Consider the following 27,652-nt stretch of genomic DNA (forward strand, 5'->3'; position numbering starts at 1 on the left):
GGATATAAGGACAAAACCACACGCGTATTTTCCCAAACACAGCCTGCTAACGTGCCCAAGTCATCTCACCAGGACTGAGCCTCTGGACTGCTCAGCCTCCAGCCGGGAGGCTGTCTCCCACTCTTCTACAGCAAATCTCCTGGTTTGGTTTTCAGCGGAGCCCGGCTGACATGCTATGAAGGGACACACGCTGCCCGATTTTTTTTTGGCAAACGGAATGGTTTAGAAGGGTTCCCAAAGGGCAGACTGGCAGACGAGGTGCATCCGCCCTGCTCGTGCTCTCACCACCCCACTCGTGCCTGTGAGCACACACCGGTGCAGGTCTGTGGTCCTGCTGCGAGTTAGCTCCCTTCCACCTTCCCCTCCCGTCCTGGTTGGGCTTTGCTCCGAATCCCGGCACCGCCTGACTTCCACCGACTGCGCTCCCCTTCTTATCCTGGCCTCCAGCCGCCCCTTTCCTTCCCTGCCCAGACAAAAGGCCCCGGCTATCCCACTTCTCCACCTCCCGTTTCTTCCTCAGTTGAAATTTTCAGAATTGCCTTTGAAACTCTGAGAGCTGAGGGTTTCAAAAATGGTTTTTGTTCTCAGAACCAGCAAAGCCAGCTTGAGGTATTTTGAGCTAAACTACCATACTTTACCAAGCACCTTTTTCAGTTCCAAATGGATATCACCATGGCTCAAAGCTGAATCGAGATGTCTGGAACCTGGGAAGGATGCCTTATTTCTGCAGCTGTCTATCTCCAGGTGAGTAACATCAATTTGGTCAGGATGCTGACCGCGTTTGGGTCAGCGAGTGGGGATAATGCGATTCTTCCTAGGGAAATTGGTCCTGCGTGAAGCCTCGAAGCACACACAAAGCTTTAACTCCGCAGAGCTTGTAACTTCATTTTGAGAGAGTTGGTAGAGATCCCTGGATCAGGAACCTTAGATATCTACCAAACCACTATCCTCATCGCTATGACATGAGATATATTCCTGTGCACAGCCCAGAAATGCTCCATCCCGAACGCAGCAGCCGGGGAATTCACCCCGTGCAACAGCCACGCAGCTCGGTACGGGGGTCACCTAAGGCGAGGGGCCTTAGACAGCTGTGTGCTCCTGGTTACACATTCTAATCTCATAATCAACCACAGATCAGTCCCAGATGGGTGGTTATAGGATCGGCTGTCATAGCCGCTTGCTTTTTGAACGTCTCCTGCGCGCGGTGAGCCCTCCCCACGGCCGCGCACGCAGAAGGCAGATGGCTGCGGGGGGCTGGCCCCGGCCGGCAGCTCTGGCGCTCAGCCCCAGTGGGACAGGAGAGAAAAGGAAGAAAAGATGCAAAAAAAATGCATGGGTCGAGATAAACACAGTTTAGTTATCGCTCTCCCCTTCCTGCAGCAGACCAAAGCTTCGCAGCGCCACGTGGGCTGCTGCCTCCATCCCAAACGGACCCGACACAGTACTTGGAGAGCCAAAAAGCTTCGAGGAAATCTGATCTGTAAAACTCGCTGCTCTGCACATAACCCTTCCTTTCCTTAGGAACCGGACTGCTGGATTTGGATCGTCCGTGAGGAGGAATTTAAAGCTGGCCATGCAGTCTGGTGCTGCTCAGCAAAGTTCAGAGCTTCAGGAGCAAGCAGCAGACTGAAGGACAGCTCCCCGCAACGTAACACAGCTTTACAGCCTGGTGAGATCAACAGGGACTCACAGCAAGAGCTTATTGGCAACCTCTTGAACTAAAAAGAATAGCTTAGGAAGAAGTTAGGAGAAGCAAAGTATCTGAAGGAACTTCCAGCTCCATCCTCCCCAAGCACCGTGGCAGACACGATGAGTTCTGCTCACTCCCAGTCCATTTAAATGATCAGAAGGGGAATTACAAAGATCTCAAGCACCATCTTGCAGACAAGTCAGGAGAGAGATCACCTGAACTTTGAGCCATCTGAAGCCATCACACGACGGAGACTTCTCCCACAAGAACACAACCACACAGGAACATGAGAACAGTTTATTAATCCCTGTTCCTAGATTACTAACCAATTTGCTAACATGATATCCATATAATCTTGCTCCACCTAACCCTCCTAGAAAGCTATCGAAAGCCTACACATGGCAGATGGAAGCTGCAAGATGCAGTGTGAAGGCTCTTAGAGAACAGAGCAAAACGCCCGCTTCCAGCCCGATCTCAGGAGTGGTCCTGAGAAAAGAGGGGAGCAAACATCAGCGAGCTGCTAGATGCTAGGAGAGCAGTGTATGGGAACACACAGGTGGTTTTCCTTTGTTTTTTCCATTTTGATAGGCTAGACAATTCATACAGATTTTTACAGATCTTCATTGATACATATCTATAAAATCCATGCTATGAAACCTCTTCAGAGCAAGGGAATCTTTATAAAGACACAGCATGGCAGCCTGAGGTGTACTCCCGACTGAAAATCATCACAGATTTCTAAATCGTGCCCAAATCTTATCACATGGATATAAGCAAGTGGTTTGGATGCTCTATTAGATCGTCCCAAAGTATGAGAGGAGCCATAATGCTCGGCTGCACCGGGGCAGCACAGATCTGAAGCACCATCACTGCAAACCTGGGACTTGTTTTCTGGATTCATCAGCTTCCTGCAGACAAAAAGACCTCTTTCATACCTAAGTGTCTACTTAAAGAGCTCTACGGAGAGCCTAATACACTCCTGGCGTAGCTAAAGTAAAAACCAGAGACTTCAAAGGGACTGAGCCACCTACAGCGCGTGCGACTCTTGCAGGACAAGCAGCAGGAGTAAGCCTTCTGCTTTGAAGCTGCGGTTGTCCACGAACCTATGATGTTAGCAAGTTTTACTTGAGACGCTAAATTGCTCCCAACTTTGCTTTAATCTGAACCCCCCCTGCCCAGGAAGCCCAGCTCCCAGAGGGGTCTGCAGCCCCGTAGCTCTGTCCTGGGCGGGTGAAGTGGCTGGCACGGAGGTGGTGACACTGCTTTGGGTGCACGCTGGCATTTGTCCCGCTTAGGTGTAACGGGCAGGAGCATCGATGTGTCTCTAATACCTTCTCACAGAGCATCCCAGATAACATAATTAGAAAATTAACATAAAAACAAACGTTTCCTTCAGATGTAACGACTGCCTAATGCTCTTTGAAGTGAAAAAAAGCTTAGCATCCATCTCACTGTTTTTTAAACATCATTAAACTAAAAGTTTATTAAATGTGAACACCTCCAACCTCTTTCAAACAGAGAAAGAAATGCAATTGATTAGTCCAAATTTTTCACAGATAATTATGTCCTATTTTTCATTTTTGTCAAGCACAGCAGGGGCTCTAGGTACGAGAAGCTCAGCGAGACCTGAATATTACACCTAAAACCGTGCAGGGCCAGCAGCAACAACTTTACCAGGAGCTAAATAAGCCTGTAATTACTGGGAACCTGATAGGAGCAAAAGCTTCCTGCTGGATTAACCAGTCCTCTGAATTTGAGCCTGACGGGTGGACAGCGGTTAGCTCCATCTCATACCGCTGGTAAAGGCGTGCCAGAACATGACTAAACTGAAGAAGCACCAGTGCCCATTTCATCCTCTGTTAGCTGGGTGAACTTGGGGATTTCTAGCTTGTTTTCTAGGCAGTCAATACACGCTAGCTGCTTTGGATTAACCTGATAACGCAAACCCAAAATTTCAACTGTTTTCTGGAAAACAAACAACTGATGAAGGGAATCAATTGCATGAATTTTTAATAAAGATTACATTAGAGTTTTGAAATACATTCAGCATACTTCGCTGTGAGTCCCACGATTTGGAGCTTATTAAAGGCATCTAAATCTAGAAACAAACAGTGGGTGGGAAATCACATAAAAACGTCTAAATCCTGTAGGGCTGCAACCAACTGAATCAGACCTGCAAAATATACTTAATTTTCTCATTCACGCAGGAAGATTTAAAGGAGCTTGTTTGTATCTGAAGTGCAAATAAGCTTCAAATTGCTTTCAGAAATTATTGGGGCTCGAGTTCCATCTAAAGAAAAAATACCTAAGGAAGAAAATGGGAGTTTGATTGTGACCAAATAAACAGCACCCCAAGTTGGTACCCGAGAAGAGGTGGCAACATGCAAACAGGTAGGATATACTTCCCTCACCCGAAAATCTTACTAATGACTTATTCCAAAATCAAATAAATATGTAAAGACTTCCCTAAAATTCAGAGCCTTTGGAGCAAGCCCTAAAAAACTGCAGTAGCTCAGCCCAAGATATGAATGGCACTGTGGGGAAAGAAATGCTAGCAGAGGTTAGCTGTTTGAGACCTCTTGTTTGTTTGTGAGGATGCCTGAAAAATAAGGGTGTTCAAGCAGGACAACAGGAAATTCATCACCAGGAAAGTGGTGTGATTCTTCAAAAAATGGCAATGTAGTGGGAACTTAGACCCAGACTGCATGGAAGCAGAATCAGACTCTGGAACCTGGAAGGTGTAGGAGAGATGGGCAGAGATGAAGGCACCATAGATGCTAAATTAAATTTTCTGTCTTTGCCGTGAAGTTCAACTTGTTGTGCTCAAAGATAGGGAAAGAGTGGGCAGACGCAGGGAGATGTTCAAATAAGATTAGAAAAAATGGAAAGAAAGATGATGAGAGAAGACTGGAGGAGATGGCATAGTAAAATTGTAAACATTGCTGCTGTTCCCTTTTGTTGTTGTCTTCCGCTTGCCACATTCCCAAGCAACCTCCTGCAACCTCCCACCTCCTCCCTTTTTTTCAGTTTTGCCTAATGGTTATCATATCTCATGGAATGAACAACATCCCAATCTCTTAACTTCTTGAATTTCAGGGTGTCCTAAACAGCTTTACTTTGTATTACTCTGCTCTGTGCATGACACCCCGCCCTTACCCAAAATATGATTGGCATTTGGGCACAGGGCTGATTTTCATAGAAGATGAACCCATCAAAAGGTCAACTCTGAAAAATACACGATCTCCTGGACCATTACACCGTCTTCAAACCTTGGTCATGGTCACTGGGAGGTTAAATTACTGGCACAACTGAGCGAACATCCAGGCCATTGGAGGTAGGCAAGGGGCAGAGTGCAGGGAGATCCAGGGACACACTTCCATGGAGGTTGTTCAGTGTATTAAATAACAATTGCAACCTTAAACCTACCTTCATCTAAATCAAACAAGCTGAAGATAAAATTCACTGCAGCAAGCAATGCATGACAGCATATATTTCCAGAGTAAAACCACTGCATCGAGGAATGTAAATATTTTTACTTTTTTTTTTTAATGTTTAAGTCAATGTGAAAGTAATACATGCCATAGACAGTTAAGTGATTCATTTTGATGTGAATAATTGAGATATTTTCTTTGAGACAGGGATGCCATTCACAGCTGAAGGGAGAAATTGTAAGGCTCCCTCAATTGTTTGCACTGGCTTTGTCACACAACTGAAAACATCTTTTCCCATTATTCTCTGACATATAAGCAAAATACATTTGTTTTAATTACCCAGGCATTACACATCAACTTTCCACCGACTGTATTGCAAAGGGAAACAGCTTGGATCCTGCCAGCTTTCAGTGCACAGAATTTCACTGGGAAACAGCTCAGTGCATGCACTTGGTGACATCATACAGACAAATTAGCTGTGCAGATTATTGTTTTAATCCAGCAACATATCTAGCACACAGAACAGTGCTACTGGCTGGTCATACGGTGTTAACATATCACTTCTTTTTGAGTTATTAGGTTGCTTTAAGGACAGCTAAAAATACTTTCTCAAATTTGGCTGAAATTTCTGGCACATTTAGCACTGCTTGTTATTGTCACATGAATGCTACATGGCAAACACAGATAGCTGTGGTGAGCAAAACCAGTAAAAGACCGACCATCCTGTTTTATAGTGCCCTTACACGATGATCACAGAGACCCACTGGAACTAACCTGGTCCCTTAAAAATAATGGCTTCTGACTTAACGTTTTAGTTTGTTACTGAAGAAAAAAAAAAGATTACCTTCTTCCTTTCTTTTCTTTGCTTCTTCTTCACTTCTCTCTTTAGCCTTTAATGCTTCATCTGCTTTAGCTAAAAAAAAAAAAAAAAGTATAACAACAGGTTTAATAATTAGTTAATTCATCTCATCAAACAACATTTCTTAGTGGGTTAAACCCAATTTCAGTTTTGCAGGTCCCACAATGAAGTCAATGTGCATGAAAGAACAGAATTTGGTTCTTAATGTATTTTCCTTCCAGCTATTACTACAGTTACAACAGTTCAAATGGGTAATTCTTGCAGGCACTGTTAGTTCAACACAAACTCTGTGTGCATTTTTTGTAAGCAAAACTTTCAAGAATTTTTTCGTAAATACAAATGTCCTCACCCTGCCTGCCCCAAACCCAACTCTAAAGAAACAAATGCGGTGCATTTTAAAAAAGATTTGCTACCATAGTGAGTAATCCATAAGACCTCTTTTGAGGATGAAACAGAAACAAAACAGTATTTTCAGGGATGCAGGGTTGCAGATAGCATTTAAAACAGGAGCCAAACGCCTATTACTTAGCATTAAATGAGGTAGTATACAATTTTCTCTTCACCGCAAATCATAGCAGCAGTACTTTATTCATGTTATGACAGTATTCTTGAAAAAGAATCTTTTTCCCTCTAGAAACCTCTTCCCTTATTACTTAATTATCTACTAGTTGCTCAACTGCAGGGGTTTTCAAACACTTTACTACAGATGTTAAAGAAGATTAAAAATATACAGCACAGTAACAAGGGACTATCAATATACTCTGTAAATTAATTAAATTTCTGTTCTAGCACATCATTTATTCCAAAGCATTAACGTCTCAAAGGAGCCATTCTCTTTTATTGCCATCTCACTGCCTGATGAGTGAACTAAGTGAGAATAAGTCTCTAATAGCATTATACTTGATGAAATATTAAGTTTTAAAAAGTATCACCATGTCAAAGAGAAAAGAGCCAAAAAGAAACAGAATTCAGAATTTAGAGCAGGCCTTCTTCTGGAATAAAATCACTCTAAATTGTGGCATAAACAGCAAACGCGTATTCGGTTTTGCCAATACTTAGTCCTGCCACCTCCCAGCTCAACCCATCATTTATGAACACGAACTTCAGTTCAAGAGCAGGGGATGCAGCAAATGACCACCACATGACTGGGTCTTCCAGCCCCCGATGTCTTTTTGCAGCCAGTAGCTGCACCTTCTTAAAATATACAACTTAAACAGTGGTGTTACCAAACGATCAAGTAATTACGCAGACATCTGTTTCCATTTACATGCTTTTATACATATTTAGACTACGTTTAAAGTCATGAAATATTAAAACTTTTCTGCCAGGGAGGATCATTACAAGGATCTATTAAATTAGATAATAAAAACAAACTGCTAGTAACTCTAAAGACTTTTACTTCATTTACACTTTATTCTCCCTGGTAAAAGGACACGGATAATAGAAATTCCATTTAAATTCAATTTTGGTTATATGTGTAATTGTAGATATACCCCTTGAGTCATGTAAAATGCTCAGCTTATGTTTCTTTCAAATTATCCCGCTCAGATTCACATTCTACTCCTTACAACTGTCTTCAATATGTATTAGCAGAGCTCATTAGGCTGAAATTTAATAATGCAAACATCAGGTGGATTTCAAGAACCTCCATTATCAACACAAGATGGATTGCTTATATAGCTCTTGGGCCAACTGGGCACAATTTAGATTCAATAAACTACCATGCCTAAATTTGATTTATCTATTCCACTATGCTACTTTGTTCTTCCTTACTGATTTGTTGCAGCACAGGAACAATTCATTGGATACCTCAATGGCTATCCGAGGCAGAAATATTAAGACTCGCATGAAAGATGTTCCTGGTCTTTGACTGAATTTCTGTGCTGTACGTGTTAACTAGAAATCGCTGATTTCCGACCATCGTAGCTGTAGTTAAAGCTTCAGCTAGCAGAAATAGCGATGTCCTTTCATGTCCTGCTTAATTATACGGACAACGGAGTAATTTAGAAAGCATCATGAGGACAATTCTCTATGCAAAATCGCTCATTAACAACAATTTAACTTAGCCCATAAATCTGCAGAGCAGTAAGTCGCTGAGGTTACAGGGCACCGTCCATTACAACCACCAGCAGGCACTGAAGCCATTTGTTTCCTTAAGAATTTAATGCTAACGATTCGCTTAAAATACTTCAAATCCTCTGTCGTTATTCACTTACCAAGCATCATTAGAAACTCCGATTTATTTTGATCAAATCAAGTTGCCATTACACACCGTTAAAAGATCCTTACGACTCACTCCAAAAGGCAATGCACCCTCTCTGGCCTGCGGAGTGCTGTTTCAGGGCGCTCAGGCCCGACATGCTGGCCACTGACACAGCACTTACAGGACCCCGTATTTGGAAGAGAAATCGTTTCTGCTGCGCTGCACTTCCCTTAAACCGGAGGAGGAGTGACAGCTGCTCATCACCCAGAGCAGATCAAAGAAGTCACTTCAGCAAAAGTCTGTTTTTAATTGATCCAGGTAGCTGGAGTGCTGAGACTGCTCCTGAAACTGGGCTTCCTGCATGGATAAACAGCTAGCATGACAAAACTCCGGCTGCTTACAAAGCTTTCTAAAATATAAAATAAATAAATAAAGAGGTGCTTGAGCTTGCAGCATTTAAGAGCTCGTCCAGCCCCAGATAAAATTACACTTCTATTGATTTTTTTTTTCTCTGAAGGATGGCAAAATGACACGCGGAAGATGTTTAGGATGTTTGCCTACACTAAAATAATGAAGTTGTGACATGCAGATGTTTGCTGGAAGCGACTGGGCTGTTAATACAAGTACAACAAGGTGAAAGCCAAATTTAGGAACTTCCAGGTGCCCCTGCTAGCAGAGCTTGCTCTGGGATGGTTGCAGTCAGCGGCTCCATGCTGCATGCAGCACAATCCCTTCCATGGAACAGAAACCACGAGCAGAGAGCGTGGCCAAGCCCCACACCCCAATAAACGGGATGCAGAAGTGGAACAGCACTGCTCGGTCACACCAAAGGCTGTAACGCTTACATAAAGCAAAGTTTACAGGAAGTACCTTCTCGGTTATTAAAAGCATTTTGGAGATGAGACAAGACGTCAGAGTGAAATATAAGAACAAGGATGGCTAATTTGAGATCCACAGAGATCCACGGGCCATAACATCAGTTGGTGTAAATCAGCATAGCTTTACCAATTACATCTGAAGATCCCAGGAGTTATCCCCCACTCAGTGTTACCGATATTTAGCGGAATTTTTCAGGTTTATACCCACATACTCTGCCATTCAAGCAGACTGTAATTGCTTATGTACCAAACGTTCACTCACAAAGAATTTCAGGCTCTTGCCCATTTTCCAAGCTCTATATACCTGCATAGATTTTCCTTTTTACTTTTGTCTTCTTTACTAATTACATATATCCAGAATCCTCTTCCCTCCAAACCTTTATAAAAAAAGAAATGCAGTCTTCCCAGAGCACTGCTCAATACTGAAATACTTCAGAAACTCAATAAAAATATTTTCAATAAAGTGCAAGTGTTTAATAATCTGTCTCTATTAAATCATATGCTTTCTGTGCTCCTCTAACTTGATCAATTTTTCTGGTTGCAAACAAAAAACATGAGAGGATAAGAAACAGAGAGAAAAGAATGAACAGCCCTTTTGTTTCTGAAAAATATATCAAACTAGAAGCCTTAAAGACGTTTTTATTTTCTTACCAAGAAGTCTGACTGCTGTATTTAACATTTACCACTTACCCCACTACTGGTGCCAAACAATCACCACCAAGCGTTATCTATTGGTGTGCTCCATTCAGAGCTGCCCGAAATCAACCACGCTTCCCCTGTAACTACTTAACTTCATTTGGCATTAACAGTTCTGTGAACAGTCATGTTGATAATAGTTGATGGTGAGAAAACGAAGACACCAGCCATGGCACAGCAGTTCCTGACACTGCCAGAGCGCTGGAGCCCCGCAGGCACCCAGGAAGCCCCCGAAGCCCCTGAGGTCCAACTGCAGGGTTGTTGCCTGAGTTCCACAGCACGGCTGGGAAGAAAATATTTGTCCAGCCAGCGAAGATCAGGGCCATCCTACATGTAACAGACACGTTCAGCTTGACTCTAGTTCCTCCCACCAAAAGGCCTTGCTACGCCGATCAAAGGATGGTCACTGTGCTCCTGGCAACTTTCTGGGCAGACTGAAAAGCCACCTTTATGAACAGGAGCAACAGTGCTTTCTCTGCTCCCTTTAACACTGAAATTATCATGCTTAATAAAAGAAAACAAACACAGAAATGAGACAAATGATTTTAAAATGCCCAGCTTAATGGCAGTGTGCAAACCAAAACCAAAGTCCCACTGGCAAACACAAATTGGTTCATCAATCACTTAAACACATCCCCAGGTGCAACAGGAGCAGGCACAGCCAAAATTTGGGGAAGAGGCAGCTGTCCCATCCAGCTCTCCCCACCCAGAGCACGGTGTTGGTGCTCGAGGGGGCTGTGCAAGGGGTGAGGCGACAGGCGCTGCCTCACGAAGGGCAGCCCGGCCTAGCGGGCATCACGCGTGTGAGGAGAGGCGCGGGCAGGAGCAGGCCCGTGAGCGCCTAGGCCCGGTGTTGTCAGAGCTCTGCCTTCTGCTTTGTGAGATTTTATGGCAGAATTCTGCCAGAATCCCGAAAAGCATTGCTGTAGCCATGGTCTGTGCCTAACACATAGCTCAAACAGTTACAATGCACAGCAACGTGGCCTCAAGCTTTTGCCTTGCTTAACACTACATAGAAAATAGAAACACTAAAATATCTTAAAATATTTCTCTCAGTATTGGACAAAAAGCACCATTTTACACTGTTAAACGACAACACTTTAACCCTATTAACTTTACATTTTCTTTGTTGGTCATTTAGCCCTGCTAATTCTCGGTCTTCCCAACCAGTTCACAGGGCACTGGGAGCCACTGGCCACCGTTGGCTGACCGTGACGATGTACAAAAACGCCCTGCAAAAATCAATAGGTTTGCATTAAAATATGCTGTCTTACGGCATGACATTATGCTAACAGGAAATGTTGGAACAAGCTCTTCGGAGACTACAGCTGATAAAACAAAAAAAAGCAAGCAGCTTTTCCAGGAAAAGAAAAAACAGAAAACAAATGGTCTTCACAAATAAATCATCTTCTAAATAGCACAAATGATGTGCATCAGCATGTCTCCGTTTGAGAGCGGCTACCACTAGTGTTTGTCGATGCTGCTGCAAAGACTCCACGCATGGAGAGCATCGTTACTGCAACAATTAGCTCTACCAGAAGCCTCTCATACGCCACAGATAGAAGACAAAATACTACAGTGTATGTATAATGTTAATTGCTCTTAATTATTCAATATAAGAAAACAAAAACGAACTTCAATTTAGAATTGCAGCAGCTTCTCTTCAAGTGTTTTGCAATAGAGCGAAAGATTGTGATCTTCCCTGGGCTTTCACTATCAATTGCTGAGAACAGCAGCGCTCACCTGGGTTCCTGGCTGCCTGCAGGTGACCACGGACCTGCTCGCTGCCTGCAGGGACCGTTTACAAGCAGCTACTGCAGATACAGCCCCGCATCCTCTGCGAGCATGTATCAAGGGCCACCACCTACATGGGGGGAACACAGGAGTGACACAGCCCCTCGCTGATAAGGGGAAAGCCCATTTGAGGTATTTATATTCAATGGATTTATGTTTTTCTCCTCTTTCAGTTGAAATGCTTGCATCTCCTCACACGAGCCCTGCTGACCGTGGCCCAGTCGTGCTCCGCGTGGCTGCGCTCCAGCCCTGGTGGAAGCCAGAGCTGCAGCGGATGCGATGGATGCGGTCGGTGCCAGGGCAGGGCTGTGTGGCACCCTCACCTCCCGGTGCTGCTGCCAACTGCGGCTCCCAAAACCCCTCCTGCGGCAGGCAGGGCGAGTGAATCATGGAGGAAGGCGAATTTTAAGAACAGCTGCACTGAGAAGCCCAAAATGTTGTCACAAAGCCCGCAGTACAGAAGCCCCTGGCAGCGAGCAGGCAGTCATCACGTCATTGGTTTCACTTACAAAAAGCAAAAGAATTAAAAATAAAAATGGCTGTTGTGACAACACTCATCACCTGCAAAGCACAAGTCTTTGGAAAAAAATAATTCAGCATAACTGTGAACTTTCCAACTCCTCAAACATTTAAGAATCCACACCGTACAATTCAAGACGTATCTGGGAGAAGAAAAGCAGGCAAACTCAGAAAAGACACAAGGACTTTGCTTCTAAAATGTAGCCAAGCAGCCCACGATGATAATCAGAAAGGTTTTAACCATTTTTTTTAAACACAAACATTTTTGCGCTCATAAAATATTCAGTCAGCTCACATATAAAAATACAACTATAATCCATTATTAATTTACAAGGCCGTATTTAATTTACATGCCATTTTTCTCTAGCATATTACATTTATCAAGGCTTGTAGGAACGCTCTCTGCTGAATATTCATATAGTGGCAAGCGAAGTTATCTATTATACATCCAAAAACTCCACCACCAATTCCAAACAACTGCTCTCTCCCCAATATTCTAGGCAGGAGCAGCCTCTGGTAGCTGTTGGTTCACAGACAGAGGTGACAACACCGCACACGTTTTGTTGTCCCAGGTCTGTGTCCTTTCCTCTACCTTGCTGTGGTTTTGCAGCCCCTTGCCCAGCTCCCTGTGGCCTGGAGTCCACCGAACCCACCACGTCGCTCCATCTTGTGCTGTCATGCTGGGAGAGCTCGAGAAGTGACTGCCACCGCTGGCCCACGCATGGCACGTAGCCCAATTACAGCACTGACTAATTACAGCTATCAGAGACACACCTAGCAATGTACCTGGTATATGTACCGCTGATGGTGGGTATAACCAACTGGGTTGTGAAGGTACAGACCCTTTAGCAGTGCCCAGGCAATTTCTTTTTTCTTTTGTTCACTGTAATGGTCTTCAAAATGCCGCTCGCTGCTGGACGGAAGCTGCGTGGGGCTTGAGAAAGCGCAAGGGAAAAGAGGGAATTTCTAAAATTGGGTACTGCAAAGCAGCCCAAGTTACTCCTAAGTCAAAGAGGGTTAAATATTAAACAAACTTCTCCAGAGCGAGGGGAGCACATCCATCCTTGTCCAGGGTATTAGCATTCCGGTCATAAATCTGCGAGGAAAAAAAATACGCCGAAAAGGGACAATGGATGCTGGGAAGCGAGAGGGAAAAACTGACAGATAAAATTCAGCAATGGCAACCAGGCCAGCCTCCCCAAAGGCTTCCCATATCCCGGTTACTGCCTACTGTATTAAGACTGCCTTTCTCATCACTTAATGCTTATTTTCATCACTTTGCTTAAAATATTGATAATCAATTAGGGCTACGTCTGTTTTGCCACAGAATCTGTGTCACAGTCTATCAGACTGTCAGGGCCAATTCAATCCTCATTCAAAGTTAATTTTTTCTTCATAAATCTGCCTTTGGAGGAGTCATTAGGCGCAGAACATAGCCCGAGGTGCAATCACCTATTCTCTTTCATTAGCGGCAGGCAGGGAAGGTGAGGGAGATTATTAGAACTTTGGAATGATCACAAAGCAGCGTGCTGCCTGTCAGATCCCCCCAACATTTAATTCATCTCGCCAACTCGCCAGCGCGCTCTGCCAACAGTTTTAAATGGACATTATTCATGAACATCTGTGACATGCTGAATATTCCGGACCAGGAGTGATGAAAAAGCAGTGCCCCTTTTGACTTTAAAATTAATTCTATGGTCAAAACAATTAAGAATATAACAAACATGTTTTGTGATGTTATCTTTAGTCTTCCGCGATAGCCCCTAAAAAAGCCATTCTTTCAGAAATGCAGGCATTTGAGCGTAAATGTGCAAAGTCCAAGTGGAGCAGGACAGCATTTTATGGCACCGAAGACTGACGTGCCTTTCCTTTACTATGGAAATAACATTTCTCTCTTTTTTTTTTTAAAGCAATTACGGAATTAACTAGCTTCAGTCTCTGTTTTGCTGATATGTTTCTAAAATGCAGCCAAATGAAATGACACATTGGATTTTAATAAGATGCCACATTAAATTACAGCACACTTTCCTCACAGTGGACAATCAGCTCCGTGTGTGAAACAGATTTCCAAAATCAAATATATTTATGGCTTCTCCTCTAGTTAATCTGAGCACACGATGGCCACGGTAATGTTTTTCAGGTAGGAATGGCAGAAGTGCTGGTACAGAAGACTGGCATTCGGAGGAATTAAATAAAACCCCAGAGCGTCTATGTAGTATTCCCTAACACATGCAAGGTTTTTAGGATGGAGATACTTTAAGAAAAAGTAATTTCTATCTAATGGAATAACACCAAGTAGAACTTCATTATGAAAGTAAAGAGAATGGTAGATTTTTATTTTTTTTTCTGCTACTAGGAACATGGTGCTACCATTAGCAAGCTCCTCACAGCCCCCATCATTTCAACCCCCAAATATTCCTGTTTTCCTGCAGCAAAATTAAGGGCCGGATCCGTAGCAAATTCAAGCTGGCACAACTCCATTGACTTCAGTACAACTGAGGAAATTTACCCCAGCTGAGGATCTGGCACGAGGCATTTAGGATAATAATAATAAAGAAGACTTAATAAGCAGATCTTGGCTAGGTGCATTCATCTATTATTTAGTGCATTTCTAATTTCTTTCTTTCTCACACACCGTTTCCCACACACACGTCTGATAAAAGAAATCAACTGAAATATGTTTTAACACTGAGGATTAATTGGCTTAAATTGCTTCCGTGGCTGCTGCCTCGTTGCACTGAATGCTATTAAATATTGCAAAGATTTGCTTCCATCTCAGAAAAAGCTCCGTGTTACCAACTTCGACATTTTGTAGGCAACTAATATTTCACCTAAGACCCACACCCCCCAAGCTGCAGCTGAGCTCGGGAAGATACCATTAGTGGATGCAATTCTCATCTGATATTTATTCTCAGAGAGAGAAGTATTTCTTAGAATAATGCAATAATTTCAACAGAAACGTTTAAATGGCATCTTCACCCGAGTTGCTTTCTTTTGGGGGAAGAGGTCAGGAAGAAAATGGGAGAACTTGGCAAAGAGAAACAAACATGGTCTGGAGATTAAAATTCCCCTAATTGATCGAGCTAAAAAGGACAGTAAATTTGGGGAGAGCAAAAATAAATTCCACACATAAAAATCCATGGAGCAAAGGATGCTTCTTTGGGATGCCCTTCAGGAATATTTTTTCAGCTCAACTGGAGAGCTGAGGAGCGATCAATATGACCACCAAATTTGACTCCATTTATTTAAATTGTCCTTAGAACAGTATTTGGAATAAAGCTTCTCTTCCCCTCGTACACAGCAGCTGGAGAAACGAGAACAATGGAGGGTTTCCTACAGGAACGACTGCAACGGAGCAGCTGAGCATGTGAAAGGAGGGATTTTTTTGTGTGTAAATTCTTCAGACAGCTTCAAAATTGTCTGAATTTCTGCACTTTGGCCGTCACGGCAGCACGGAGAGCTCTCCTGCCTGTGCCTCACTCTCCAGGAGCTTCCTTGAGCTGCAGATGCTGGTGGAGGAGCAGGGCCAGGGGCTGCACAACCCCTGTTGTGGCCTGGGGAGCACCAGCACCCCTCATCCAAGGGCAGGAGGGAAGAGGAGGTCCCCAGGGTGCTGCAAGCAGGGGACAGGGCTGTCCCTTCATAGGGAAGGCCACGAGGTGGCCCTCCTCCTGAGGGACAAAGGTCCCAGCCCAAGCTGCAAACGCCATCGTGGGAACCAGACAATTTGCTTAGAAATCACCTTGGCCACTCTAATAACATTTTATACGGCCAAATTACACTTACAGTGAAATGGCAGCTTCTATCCAACCTGAAAATTTACATTTTCAGTTTTTCCTTCTTTCCAGCCAGGTTGCAGGGCACAGTTTTAGCAACTTCACTCCTCCAGGCCCAGCACAGCACCGCTGCTCTCGCACCCTCCAGTTCTTCCACAAAAGCCTTACACAATCTGCATGTCTAATCGACACGAATTCCTGTCTCTTAGAAATAGAAAAAACACCAATGAGTGCATTTTTGAAGTGCCATCATGCAAAGTACAACCCACAGGTTGCATGCTGGCACAGGGCTGAGGCTTGCTGATATTTTTGCTGCTTGGATTTCAACAGACGGGATCCTCGGGGCTTTCTTTCTAATATCTAAAATGAAAAATACACTTCTTGTACACTCACGGAAAATATACTTCCTGTGTTGATCACAGATCTGAGGGAGGTCTAAGTGACTAATTTGCCACCTGATCAACCTTCGTCTGAAGTGAGACCTGCAGAAACTACGAGCAATCAAAGGTGAAAAAGGCCATAAAAATACAAACAAGCTAAATGGAAGAGTTCACGTGCAATCAATATGGTTGAAAACAAACTTACAATCTTTTAAATTCAATTGCAGCTATAGAACAGAATATAAAGGAGTTACCTTGAAAAGAGAGCAAGAAAAGAAATCAACGTGGTTTTAGTTAAATTAAATGCTCTTGTGAAAATAACATTTCTGTGTTATACATAATACCAAATAAATTAATACCTGTTATTTGGAGGAGAACTTTGAAAAACAGATGCAAAAATACTGAACACAATTATTATTTGCAAAAAGTGGCTCTTTATGGAAATTTATGGAAATCTGTCAGCTTGCTACCTCACAGAAGATACCAACAATGAAAGAAAGATAAATAAATCACTTATTTAAAACAAAAAAAAATCAGGATTTTTATATAAAACCAGGATTTTTTTTATAAAACTCTATTTATAAAAGTGCAAGAACTTCTTTTCCATAATAAAACACAAGCCAAGTGGGACCTCTGAAAGCTGTAATTTTAAATTACAAATGGCTATGGAGCATACATACACAAAGCTGTTATCCTCTAACTCCTGTCGCTGACAGACGGATTCTTTTAACGTCTGGGTAAATCGTGAGTCACTGCTGAATGGTCTGATTTAAAAATAAACTTTGTGGGATTCCTCTAAAATTAATTAAATAACAAAAGGTAGCAAGACTGCAAAACATACGTCTGGAAGCCCACGGCTAAGATACAGAAGATGCCTACAGTCTTGCTGCAACAAATGCTTCCAACAGCATCACACACATTATGGCAGATCCGTTCAGGTTTGTTTGTTTTTTCCTTCCTGACTTCAGTGCAACTAGGAACGAGCCCTTTCTTTTGAGAATATAAAGTCTCTTTCATTCAAACTGGCCATAATTGTGCATCTGCTTCTGAGCTGAGAGGGAGTCACGAAAAGCATTTAAACCCGAAGCCAAAGGGTATTACTCTTCAAGTTGCCCAGCAGAGGCCCACGAATTACTCATCACTTTCAAAATACACAAACTTGCAGCTGGCAGCAGCTCGAGGGTTGTTAGGACAACTTCAGAGGAGCAAATCGAGACCTTGGCAAGAGGAGCGGGTTCAGCACCACGCACGACGCCTGTTGCACGGCAGGCTCCCATCCCAAGGCCGGCTCTGCAGCTCCACGCGCTTCCCTCGTCCTCCCAAGGAGCTTTCATCCATGAGGGCACCTGCCAGCTGCTCAGGCCCAGTCCCCTGCTGTGTCTGCATGAGAAATTGCCCTCAGGTATTAACCACATACCCATACAATGCAAGTCCAACAGCTAATCCCTATCATTCCACCAATAAATGATGTTACTTTGAAAAATATATTAACTTGCTTAAAATGTAAACACTCGTAAAAATATTTAAATCATTCCTGGGGAAAAATAATCCACCACCACCAAACCTGGCAAAGCATTTCCAGCACAACTGTAACTTCAGCCTGTATATTGAGAATGACAGTTGGCTTTTCTTTCTGGGGTTAATAGCAGAATTTAGCCTGACAGCTTGTCAGCAAACTTGAAAAATTCTGTCACAAAACTTAGATTCAAAATGAGCCCTTCTTTCATCTGCCAATTTTAAAATGTCAGGAATCGCCGCGTTAAGTGAAAATCAAGTGGATGACAACTAATCTGGCTATCAAAAGGAAGTAATAAGCCACGGAGTACCTCTAGCTGATTACGAGGAACAACACTGAGAAAAGCCCAAGCAGCGCAGGGTACCTTGTAGGGACCGAGGATTTTCATCTCATGCTTTCAAACCAAATAAAACCGTAATGAATAAAAATGGGTAAGTGGCTCCTGCGAGCAACGCTGTCATCAGACCCGTCTTTACAACGCTTGTAAAAATCCATTCTGGCTTGACAGCTTCATGTAAGGTCTCACAGGAACTTCTGAAAATAAACCATTATATGTGATTGAGGGGATGCCTAAGACAGAGAAGTACAACTGCACATTTTGTATGTGTTACCACAGCAAACCCAACTTTTCTCCTGGTTCACGCCAGCACAGCAAAAAACAGATCTGAAATAGGATCAAACAGCTGGTGACAACTCCTATTTATAAGTTGTGCATAAAGTATCCCATGTGTGAGCATGTGGGTACAAGGTTCTCACCCATACCTGTACCTGTGGCCATAAGAAGCACAAACCCTCTGCCCTATAAGCGACGTGATGAAGAAGAGGCATTCCCTGCATGGAGCTAAAAGTCTTCTTCCTCCTGTCTCTTCTCAGACCTCCTGCCTGTCTGTCTCTCTCAACAGCACCACTTACTAACAGAAGGGACACTTTGGATTTCCCTCTCTACCAAAGAACAAGACTACTAAGACTCAAATGCAGACACGCGTATATATTGGGGCTGGGAGTTGGACTTGGTCCTTGTGGGTCCCTTCCAACTCGGATATTCTGTGATCCGTGACTCTGTGCCGTATCTCAAAGGCTGCTGATGTACAGACATACAGCTTGCACGTAACATGCAAACATACAGCTTTCTCCCTCGCACAAAGATCTAAGCCTTAGGATCCCTTGTAAAATTCATATTCATTTAAACGCCCTGCATTTACCATCGTTATTTGTCACTTATACAGCACCTTTCCTGAAGGCACAGGCAGAAAGGACACTGCTAAAGCTAACCTTAGCTAGCTTTAGGGAGCCTTTAGTGAGCCCGGCCAGTCTCACCCCTCGCACCCACCTCCTTGTGCTCATCTAGTGCCAAGGCACTGTGTGGCCCCGTCACTGCCTCGTGGTTCCCGACCTGACATTTGGAGATGGTGAGCATGGAGCCCGGCTCGGCGTTGACTGAATTGCCCCCTGGGAAGGCTTGACATCTGGCCTGGTGTCACCGCAGGGGCACAGCTTTTAACAGGGATTTGGGCAGTGCTCTGAGAAGCTGCCTTGTAGATCTCAATCTGTCACGTACCTACAATAGGCTAAAGACGTGTCTGCACGCCCCTCGGGATGCCCACCATCAGCCACCATCAGAGACGGGGACATATTTGCTTGGATCACAGAACCACAGAGCCACCTAGGCTGGAAAATACCACTAAAATAATCAGTCCAACCGCTAGATTTGGGCATCACGATGCAAGTTTACTTTTACTGTACTTCTGATTGAGGAGCTGTTGCTTCGAACACCTAGAAAGAAATGACGTCCAAATGAAGACCCTGCTTTGTTTGACAGATTTGGGAGCTACAAGATTATTCTAAAAACCAAAGGCTGGAACAAGCAAAGATCGTTCCTCCTACGAGGAGAACACCTAGTCTGACTGACTGAATCCTCACTCCACCAAGAATACCAAGATTTGAGCATGTGAGTAGTCCATTACACCTTACTGGGACTATTCAACTATGCTTAAAACTTAAATGCTTGAATGATCAGGAAAGTGTTAGAGAAAAACCAGGAGCATGCATTTCTCCTGAAGAAAGCTTTACAGAAAAAAGGGATGCTGTGCATATATACAGCACTGCCTAAGAAATGACTTGTACCAAACGTGGCCATATCAAATTGAATTAAATTCTAAGCACAAAATTACAGTTGTAATGACACTTTCATAAGCACAATGCAACGCAAACTTGATATCAAGTGGGGTACAATGGATATACAAACAATGTTGCATTAACTAGGAAGCGTTTTAGAGGTCTTCTGAAGAAAGAGGGACCTTCCTTCACCCTTCACTTCCTTCCTTCACTTCCTTCATGACAACTCTCCATTTTTTCCATGATGTTAATGAAAAATCTTTGTGAAGCAATGAAAAACAAAAGGATCAAAAATGTGTTTTCTCAAATGGAAGATGCAAGCAACTCTTCCGAGGAAATAAACAACTTTTTCACGAGGAAATCAAAAGCTTGGAACCTACTACAAGCCAGCAAACACCAAGACATCAAGAAAGTGTCCTTGAGAATCATCACCAAAGAGTGGCAATGTGAAGCGTGCCCAGAGAGAGGGAACAGCGCACCTGAGAGTCAGGAAATGAGGAGGTGGAAAGCTTCCGGGGCCAGGCACAGAAAACTCCCAGGATTTACTGTGCTTTAACTGCAAAATCATAAGACAGGCATCCAAAAGAACTTGACATCTGGCACCAAAAGGGGGAGTGTGTGTCAAGGAAAGATTTGTGTGAAAGACTTATTGCTGATGCCAACACACACTCAATTACACTCCTGATAGCCTTGAAAGCCGGGTGCACAAAGCCCGGCAAACGCGTGCTTCTGCACCGGAGTACAGCTCTCATTTGGATAGAAAAAAAATTATGGGAAACTACACATTCTCAGCTTGTATCGTTAACTACTATAATCACTTACTGTACACAGCCTTATTAAATATTCCCGCAGGATAAAAGGAGTAAATATATTGCTTAAAAATGCCGTGGCTGACTGTAAAATTTCATTCCAGATTAACTGATGAAGATGAAGAAATGCTGCTGAAAACAAACAATTTATCTTCACTACGCATAGCAGATTGCTCCTGGAATTATGCCAGAGGCTGTGCGGGTTTGAATTCAATAGCTGCATTAAAAGAAAACTACACCCATCCTACACACCACTCTGAGCACCACCGAGTAAACTGTTTGCTGCAGCACTGTTTAAATAATTCAAAGAGGAATTTGGGGTATCAAACATCTTTCTGAAGTATTAAAAGTCTTGGGTTATTTCAAATAAATGTTTGGTTTTTAAACTTCTATTAAAATCCATTAGTGTAAATGGGAAAATAGAGAAGTCAAAGACTCAAAGCCAACAAAGGACTGATTTCCTGGAGAGGATTTAAGAAAGATTTGTCATCAGTGAGAAAGTCACCTCCAAGGGCATGCATCTTATAATATACACATGCATTTACACTTACTCATCTGCAACCTTGAGAGATTCCAACTGGCTCTCATAAGTCTGGACAGCATAATTTTAGTACAGACATGTGCATCTATATATTCGCATAGAGCTATAACAAAGTAATAAATAAGCATCCTTATTCAACACCAGAAATTCCACAGACTTTCTTCAATTAGATTTCATTTCCAGCCAGCCTTAACTTACGACTGGAGTGCTCTGCAAAGTCTGTTTTTGCAGCTTACTTCGAGTATATTTCTCCCATTATTAGAAAACATAAATAATTTGAAATATTGAAGGCTCGCTGAGTGTTTAATGGCGTACAGCTACAATGACGAGGAGAGGGAGTGCATGTCAAAGACCTCGCTGAACTGACAGCAGCGCGCCTCTGCTGGGGCCCACCATCCAAAACAAATGCTGTTCTGAACTTCTGTGCACACCGACGTGGTGTCTGTACGTCCTTCGTGCAGAATCTGTTCTTTCAGCTGAAGATCTGTTAATTAACCAGTGTTAGCTCATGGTTCTGTATCGCATTCCTCGGTAGCTTTATGATGGCTTCTACTGGAGCAAAGGAATCACTTCTGGTAAAACTACAGGGGACTTTTTATGAAAGCTGATGAGACTGAGTCTATGTCTAGAGCAGCAAACAGTGCAGTACAAAAGAGAAAATCTGGAAGCAAAGAGGCCCAGGCCCTCTCAACCAGCAGCCTCAACCCATGTGCTTCAAGACTAACACGAAGCATACTGAACTCAGCTAAATAGGGATGACCAGAAGAATCCCTTTAAAAGCATTTTTCTGGTGCACACAACAACGTGAATGCACACAGCACACTTAGAAACACGCATACCCTGAGTGCTGGCTCCCCCTCAGGATGTAATCTCCAGAGCAAAGCCAACCCTCAGAGAGCGTGGCAAAAGTCAAAAGAAAGGGCATTTACTTGGGAAATGGTGCTACTGAAAATCACGAGGTAACGGCTTTATGGATGGAAAAGTACACAATTAGAAGTGATGCTTAGACATTTCTAGCAACCTGCAACCATCCAGCCAAGGTTGAAGAACGTTAATTCCCAGAACCTTCCTCAAAAACTTCAGTGAGGGATTTTTTGTGTTAGCTAGAGACCAAGCTCATTAGATTAGCTTTTATTCTAAGTTAGATATGATGTAAAATATTAAATAAAAAAAAATTGAATGATGAAAAATTATGAGAACTGAACAATTTGGGACTGCCGAATAATTCCACAGAATATGAAGAATCCACCTGCCTCCTCCTGGTTTTAACGCCTCTTTTCTTGTCCTGAGGATGGCAAATGATACTCACATGTAATAAACAAGACTGGGAACCACAGAGAGGAATTCTGGACCCCGCCAGAGCACTGCTCAGCGTGCAGAAAGAAGCTTCTGGTGCCTCTCCTCTCATCCAGCTCCGTAGCACTGCTAGGACTATACCACAGTAATAGGCAATGTTTCTCTTCTAGATCACATTTACGTTTTCAAAAAAATCTTACCTTGTTTTCAGGATAACTTTATGACTGTTTTTTTTTTGAGATATCATTCTAAGATTATTTTAAGAAGCGGGCATACTCTGCCACCAGAGCAATAAATCTCTCTGAAAAAAATCCACATATCTGCTCTAACTCCTGTTTTCTTACAGTGCTTGATTTCAGCTCTTTTGAACAAGCTAAGATCAATAGTGACCAGAACAGATGAGTTTCCAGTCTACACGATAAAAATAGGTAGCAAAACGCTACTGGTTAAAGAGGATGTGCTGTGCATAGGTCAGCTCAAGGTCCCAGGTAAACATCTTGCTTGTGTCCTGGAGCCGTGCTTCATGCGTGCCTCCTTCTCTCCGAGGGTCCTCCAGTTCTGGTCTAAACACCGGGCCATTGCACCCTATCGATCTTCTTTAAATCTCCAGAATAATAAATTTCAAGACAACACAGCACAAGCTGACTAAAGCTCTTTAATTACATCACTGCTGAAAGGAAATCATTGATCAATGGCATTATGGGAGAATAAACTGCCCCCCAAACCAGATCAAAGTCGATGAAATAGCTGAGTAGCTACCCCATTTGGGACTCTTCCCAGATTAGTGCCCATGGACAAGCACAGAAACTATACCAACACATGCTGCTTACTGTGGTTTTGAAGCTCTCCCTGGCAGGTGTCATGCTCTAAGCATGGTTTTTGATTACTCTAATTAAATATAATATTATCAACAGATCTTCATATTGATCCCTAAACCCCCCTTCTAAATAGAAAATTAAAAGCTCTAAAGGAGGGACTTAGAGGCTAACAGGAAGTTTTAACGTTTTTAATCTTCCATCAGCTTTCTGTGTTATATTTCCTAAAAGTATTATTGATTTCTTACTACAGCAAGCACAAAAAATTAATATTTTCCTTCATTAGAGTACCATTATCTGTTATGTTACCAGCTAAATAAAATAACCATAAACAACAGCACGCATCTTTTTTTTTACCAACTCTAAAAAAAAAAAACAAACAAAAAAGACAAAACCAAGCTTAAATAAATAGCTAAGTCATTTTTAGATTTTAGACCTATTTGGATACAAACTTAAGGTATAAGCATAATAAAATATTTATTTTGACAAAATTGTTTTTCCTCAACTACTGGCTAAAAATACTCAAATCTGAATATCTGCATATCGTGTAAACTCTCAGATATAAATTTTGTATACAAGATGAAGGAAAATGAGAAAATACTCCTGACTCATGGTAAAAAAAGATGTGATTTTGTTTTGTTTTTCCTTTGAGTTTACAGCACCGCCTGGATGCTTGCTATTACCAGGATCAATTACACATTAATCAAATCATAAATGACTGTATAATCCCCCAACTTTGTCTTTTAAAAACTCATTTAGCGTTATCACTTCTCTCTGGCAGAAGTATGAGCAGCACTAATAGGCACGCTGTCCCCCCGTGCTACATCTCTCCTTATTCATTTCCTATTCCCTCAGGTGGTTCTCGTTGCTAATGCCCAAATGGCATCAACCTGTTGTTTAGCACATCCATGAAAAGGCAAGCCTGCTGGCTAATTTACCAAGGGATTAAAGCCCTGAAACCACTTCAATCTGTTACTTTCTTTCGGTGTAAGAGCCCTGCCCATGACAGTCAGGCTCCCAAGCGAAAGGGAGAATCTCATTTTGAGAAAGAAAAATTCAAAGCGGGAGACATTTAAAGTAATGCCTGCACGTGCCAAATACATGAGGTGCAGTTGCATGTGTTTACAGCCTGAATGATAAAAAAAAAGGGAAATATCAAGTGTTTTGATGGTGCTATGGGAGTTTTTGCGTTTAAATATGCTGATGCTGTAGTCATTAACACCTGAAACTCTGGTAATTAATACAATTTTACATTAACTGCTGCTGATATCGACAGTCCTGCAAAAGTCTAGTTGCTTTATTTTTATTTTTTTAATATTCAATTTGGTATTGATCCGTGAACACGTTGTGCTTATTTCCACGCTTGTACCTTGAGGGGACAAAGGCAGAGGGCTGCTCCTCCACTCCTTTGACGGCCGTTGCTAAAGCCCGAGTCCCTACAGACATCGAGGTTGTAAAGCATTATATTGAAAACCCACAGGATTATTAAAGCAATGAAATTAATAATATTTGTCAGGCTTTGTAGGAGGGGAGCCTCAGTACCTGTGCTGGATTGTCAGCGAGGGCAGGTGCTGTCTGTCTGTCTGTCTGTCCCACAAACCAGCCCCGAGGTGGCACCTCGACCTTCCATGGGTGCACGCAGGAAACCTCTCAGGTCAGGATCCAGCCCATACCGACTCAAAATCTCTTCTGTTTTCTTCCTCTATCCTCACAAGCTTAATAAATAACAAAGCTCTAATATTTTAACACTTTAAAAAGCAGGAGCAATGATTCATAACTATTCCATAATTAAAATTTTATGGCAAATAGATACAGCCATCACTCATCCGGGCTGCGACGTCCAAAAAAAGTGAGATTTCAATTTATAAACCTATGCAGCACTGTAGCTACACTGAACAAAAACACATTTCAGGGGAGTTATTGAGCTGGAGAAAGCTGAAGTGTTGTTTTTCTTTTTTTTTTTTTTAAATCAAATATAGTATAGCTTATGAATTTGTTTGCAACATCGCAGCAGCTCCATATAGTGACTGATGTTTAAATTAGAAAAGGAAAAGAAATATTATCCTCTTATTCCAGTGCTGTGCTACTACTGTCAGATGGTACCCCGGTACTTCCCAATGCCAAGAATACAGATTTTCTAGAATTACAAAATGCCAGGAAAAAAATGCACTGCGGTGCCAGGGGTTTGAGAGAAAATGAAAGCCTGCAATCAGTGTTTGTAGCACATGCATATTCAGGAATATTTAACGTAAGCGCGTGGCACTCTGGATCCAATTTCAATAAATTTTATTATAGTGACAAGATGAAATTCTCCGGCTGACAATGAAAATATGGAAAGCGGTGTGGTCTTGCATGCATATACACCCCGTTATGTATTTCCCAAATTAGTACTGAGCAGACGCATCCTGGTCCTCATGAGCTCTAAGATCCATCATTTGTACAGACTTGAAAAGAAAAACTGCTCAGTACACGAATCGGAATAATCTTACCTAACGTAAACTGCTAGTTTGGTTAGAAATGTGGGTAAACGTTTGCAAATCAGTTTTACAAGTACACATTTTCCTCAGACGTGGAGGGATCTGTAAAACCTGCTCTTTCAGCACCATCTTTCTTCGTGTGATCTTTCTGTGGTTTCCCTTCTGACTTCATTTAGTATGACATTATTTAGAAATGCCATAAACCCAACCAGTTTAAATATCTGACTGTGTTGTAGTTCGTGAAAGGACCTTTTCCCTTAATCTCACAAATATTCCACATCACCTGGGAAGTGCCCGTCTGCTGGAAGGCACCCAGCCATTGCACAAAATATTGTACTTCGAGCCCCCGCACCTCCTGCGTGGCTTTCCAGGAAGGGGGGATTTTAAAAGAGAGGCTGCCAGCTCACTGCGTGTTTCTGCACATACCCGGCTACTACACGAGAGCAACTTTCTGAGAATATTTAGGGATTCTTGTAACTCTTGGGAGCTGGCTGCCAACATTTGAGTTTATTACGCATTTGTAAGATGAAAAAATATCTCGTGACTTGCACGGAAAGGTTGCCATAAGTTTCCCAATGAAAATTTCTACTTGGAAAAAAAAAAAAAAACACACACTGGGTTTTCACCAAAAAAAAAAAAAGAAAAAAAAAAAAAGCTAAACATTAGACTTGCTGCTTCTACAAACTATTATTACATGCTTCACCAGTCCATTAAAGAAAGTAATTTAATCAGTTTGTATTTTCTCAGGAAAATCTCATTCAGAGAAATTTTATTGCCAGCTATCTAAATAGTAAATACTTATTATCCTCACAAAATGAGTTTTTGCTTGCCAAGGGCAAACCCATTGCTGTTATTGTAGTGCTCTGTCAGAGAAACAAGAAGTTAAAAAGGTTATAAAGATACCATTAACGTCATGGGACTGTCTTGTCAGGACTCAAAAGTGCTTAGTAATTGAGGGTTTTATTCAAAGTGTATTAGCACCCATATAAACAGCACAGCTAATATGATGCTTTAGGCTTTATTTTGTTGCAGCCCTGCATAATCACTTACAAACAGCTGAATACTGTAAATTTATCTGCTGAAGAGCACAGCTCATTTTATCATCTGTTCCTAGGCTGAATAAAATGTCAATAAGGTACAGCTTACAGGCACAGACGAGGTGCAGCCAGCCGGGGCGACCGGGAAGGGTTGAAATGGCAACGCCTGCCCCGGCCGCAGGGAAAGGGCACGTGTGGTGGCTTTATTCACAAAAGTACCTTTGCCTCCATTAAAATGCTAGAAATAAACCCAGTCAGGGAGCCTAATAAGCCTTTAAGAACTACAGACATGCTGCAGCAGAAACAGGGAACCAACCCCAGCAGGGACGGTGCCAGGGCTGCAGACAGGCACGACCCAGGGAGAACAGAAACAACCTCAGCATCAAGTTCTGCTGGGTGCCTCCGAAACACAACTGGTCCTACCTGATGTTTTCATACTGACACACTACTGACGAGAGACGCTGTTAAGAACCCCGCTTCCAGCGCTGCATTTTGAGTTAAGTCAGCTATCATTGTAGGTCCGACTATTACCAATTTTCAGTGCAAGTTCTTTTTATGAAAACCTGGGACAACGTGGGCAAATACAGATGTCATATCACTGCCTTCCCCCCCTGTTTCATAAATGCCCAAGAACAAGACTGCCACCCTTTAACCTGCATGGATGAGAGGTGGTGAGGTCCCTGAGCTCGGCTGCACAGCTCATGCAGGAACAGTTCGGGGCCTCAAATGCCCGTTCTCTTATAGTGTAAATGTGGATAACCCTTGTTTCAATAAAGAACTGAGAAATCTGTGCCCGAACCTGCCCTTTGGGTTCTCTCGC

The 27,652-nt window shown here is 42.7% G+C and overlaps 1 protein-coding gene across 3 annotated transcripts in view; it reads right to left on the reverse strand.

Moving 5' to 3' along the window:
* RSRC1 (arginine and serine rich coiled-coil 1) overlaps window positions 1-27,652 on the reverse strand; it is a 141,417-nt gene that overhangs the window by 19,299 nt on the left and 94,466 nt on the right. For all 3 annotated transcript variants that reach the window (XM_084291853.1, XM_084291854.1, XM_084291852.1), the window contains one exon: window positions 5,966-6,034. In XM_084291853.1, coding sequence (XP_084147979.1) covers window positions 5,966-6,034 — 69 coding nt within the window. The remainder of the gene's footprint in view (window positions 1-5,965; window positions 6,035-27,652) is intronic.

Source organism: Netta rufina, assembly GCF_964035555.1.
Source record: "Netta rufina genome assembly, chromosome: 9".
Lineage (NCBI taxonomy): Eukaryota > Metazoa > Chordata > Aves > Anseriformes > Anatidae > Netta > Netta rufina.